The sequence below is a fragment of the Solanum tuberosum genome, unplaced genomic scaffold (genome assembly GCF_000226075.1).
Source record: "Solanum tuberosum cultivar DM 1-3 516 R44 unplaced genomic scaffold, SolTub_3.0 scf00135, whole genome shotgun sequence".
NCBI classification, from domain to species: domain Eukaryota; kingdom Viridiplantae; phylum Streptophyta; class Magnoliopsida; order Solanales; family Solanaceae; genus Solanum; species Solanum tuberosum.
The window spans coordinates 1,341,497-1,343,437 of NW_006239059.1; the positions used below are offsets into that span (position 1 = coordinate 1,341,497).

Here is a 1,941-nt window from a genome sequence, read left to right on the forward strand (position 1 = left end):
AATTGTCGGCCTACGAATGTGGTTTCGATCCTTCCTGTGATGCCAGAAGTCGTTTTGATATAAGATTTTATCTTGTTTCCATTTTTATTTATTATTCCTGATCCGGAAGTAACCTTTTTCTTTCCTTGGGCAGTACCTCCCAACAAGATTGATCCATTTGGATCTTGGTCCATGATGGCCTTTTTATTGATTTTGACGATTGGATCTCTCTATGAATGGAAAAGGGGTGCTTCGGATCGGGAGTAACCACTAGTGATAGGGCAAAAATCGGGGGGAAGGACAAAGGAAAGAGCGATGCCTACATTAATCGTCATGGTAAAGAAGAAAAACGGCGCACGGACTGTACTCGAGCTTTGGATCAATGTCCCCAGAAGCAAGGAGTATGCCCGCGTGTTTCAACGAGAACACCGAAAAAACCTAATTCAGCTCCACGTAAGATAGCCAAAGTACGGTTGAGCAATCGACATGATATATTTGCTCACATTCCAGGCGAAGGTCATAATTTGCAGGAACATTCTATGGTCTTAATAAGAGGAGGTAGAGTGAAAGATTCGCCAGGTGTGAAATTCCATTGTATTCGAGGAGTCAAGGATTTGCTGGGAATTCCGGATCGAAGAAGAGGCAGATCAAAATATGGTGCGGAAAAACCAAAATAGATATGAATGGAAGATGCCTCTGGAACTCCTTTTTCTCGGTAAGGATAGGCACGAAGTCACTCGACTGAAAGGAGAGGGAACAACCACAACGTTACACCCCAAAACTATACGGAGCCCTTCCGAATGACCTAGAATATAGTCTACGTCACTCTTTCTTGGCTAGTCTAGTAGACTATATTCGCCCGTGGAGGTGAGTGGAGGAAGCTGTGAAGCTTCTAACTCTAATTACCAACTCGGGACTATATTAGTATAAAGCGGCATTATCCCTTTACTAAATCCTCCCTCGCTTACCACCATGAACAAGACCTTTCCCGATCAATTGGTTTTTCATTATTTAATAAGAAAGATGGCAAATCCTACCATTGTATTTCCTTTTTTCATTTGGATCCTATCAACTTGGAGAGTGTCTAGATTAAGACACTTCTCGTATTCGGACTATCAAGATCGACTAAATGAGAGTGTGGCTGACATGGTAAAAGAACAAATCAGCCACACTTTTCTGGACCCCTTTTTTTACTAGCTTTAATTCCACTCCCAGCAGGACACACTACACTTAATGTAATAAAGATTTTTCTAGGAGAACAAAATGAAGCTAATTTATAGCTCTTGTTATATATCTATAATTGCTTCCAATAATTATGAATATATAGTGAATTTTTTGCGCAAGCCGTACATATTGCGTTAACAATAATGGGGGGAAGTGGTTTTGGTTGGTTAAATATAAGTTGTAGTTTGAGTCCTCTCGAGGACGATCCCCCTTTTTTTGGGAAAGGATAGTGGGTAGGGCTTATCTTTCCCCCAGACTACTTTACTCACTGGAAATCATTCCACGTACAGGAACTGGGGAAAAAAAAAGGGCTCGAACTACAGGGATCTGATACCTGGCTTTCTTGGTATGAGAAGTTGGTTATGTAGGCTGACAACCTTTCCTAGGTTGTTTCAATCAGGCCAAATAATCGATTAGTAGTATGCCTGAGATTGCCATAAGAACTTCCCCCTCTTGAAAACTGACTAATCAAACAAAGGGGGTCACTTTTTTTTATGAGGGTAGGGAGTTTGGGTTGGTGTGAGGTGTACCGCACTTTGGGTACAAGATCGGAAATTCCATTCTCTTTTGCACTTTGGGTACAAGATCGGAATTCCATTCTCTTTTTTACCATCTAAAATTGAAGAAAAGAAAGAAGGGCGAGATAAACAAATAAAGAGCTAACTTTCTTTATTATTATGTAAGATTAGAAGGTGCAAAATGAATCGGCGCAGGAGCTGCTACAATTGCTTCAGCGGG

The 1,941-nt window shown here is 41.0% G+C and overlaps 1 protein-coding gene across 1 annotated transcript; it reads left to right on the forward strand.

Annotated features, from left to right (window-relative positions):
- Positions 1–215: 215 nt before the first annotated feature.
- On the forward strand, positions 216–656 carry LOC107061375 (ribosomal protein S12, mitochondrial). The gene has a single exon (XM_015310537.1). The coding sequence runs from the start codon at positions 216–218 to the stop codon at positions 654–656; it is 441 nt and encodes a 146-aa protein (XP_015166023.1).
- Positions 657–1,941: the final 1,285 nt, after the last annotated feature.

What these genes read in the sequence shown, in the direction of transcription:
- LOC107061375 (XM_015310537.1), top strand. Translation starts at nt 216, where the DNA reads ATGGAAAAGGGGTGCTTCGGATCGGGAGTAACCACTAGTGATAGGGCA.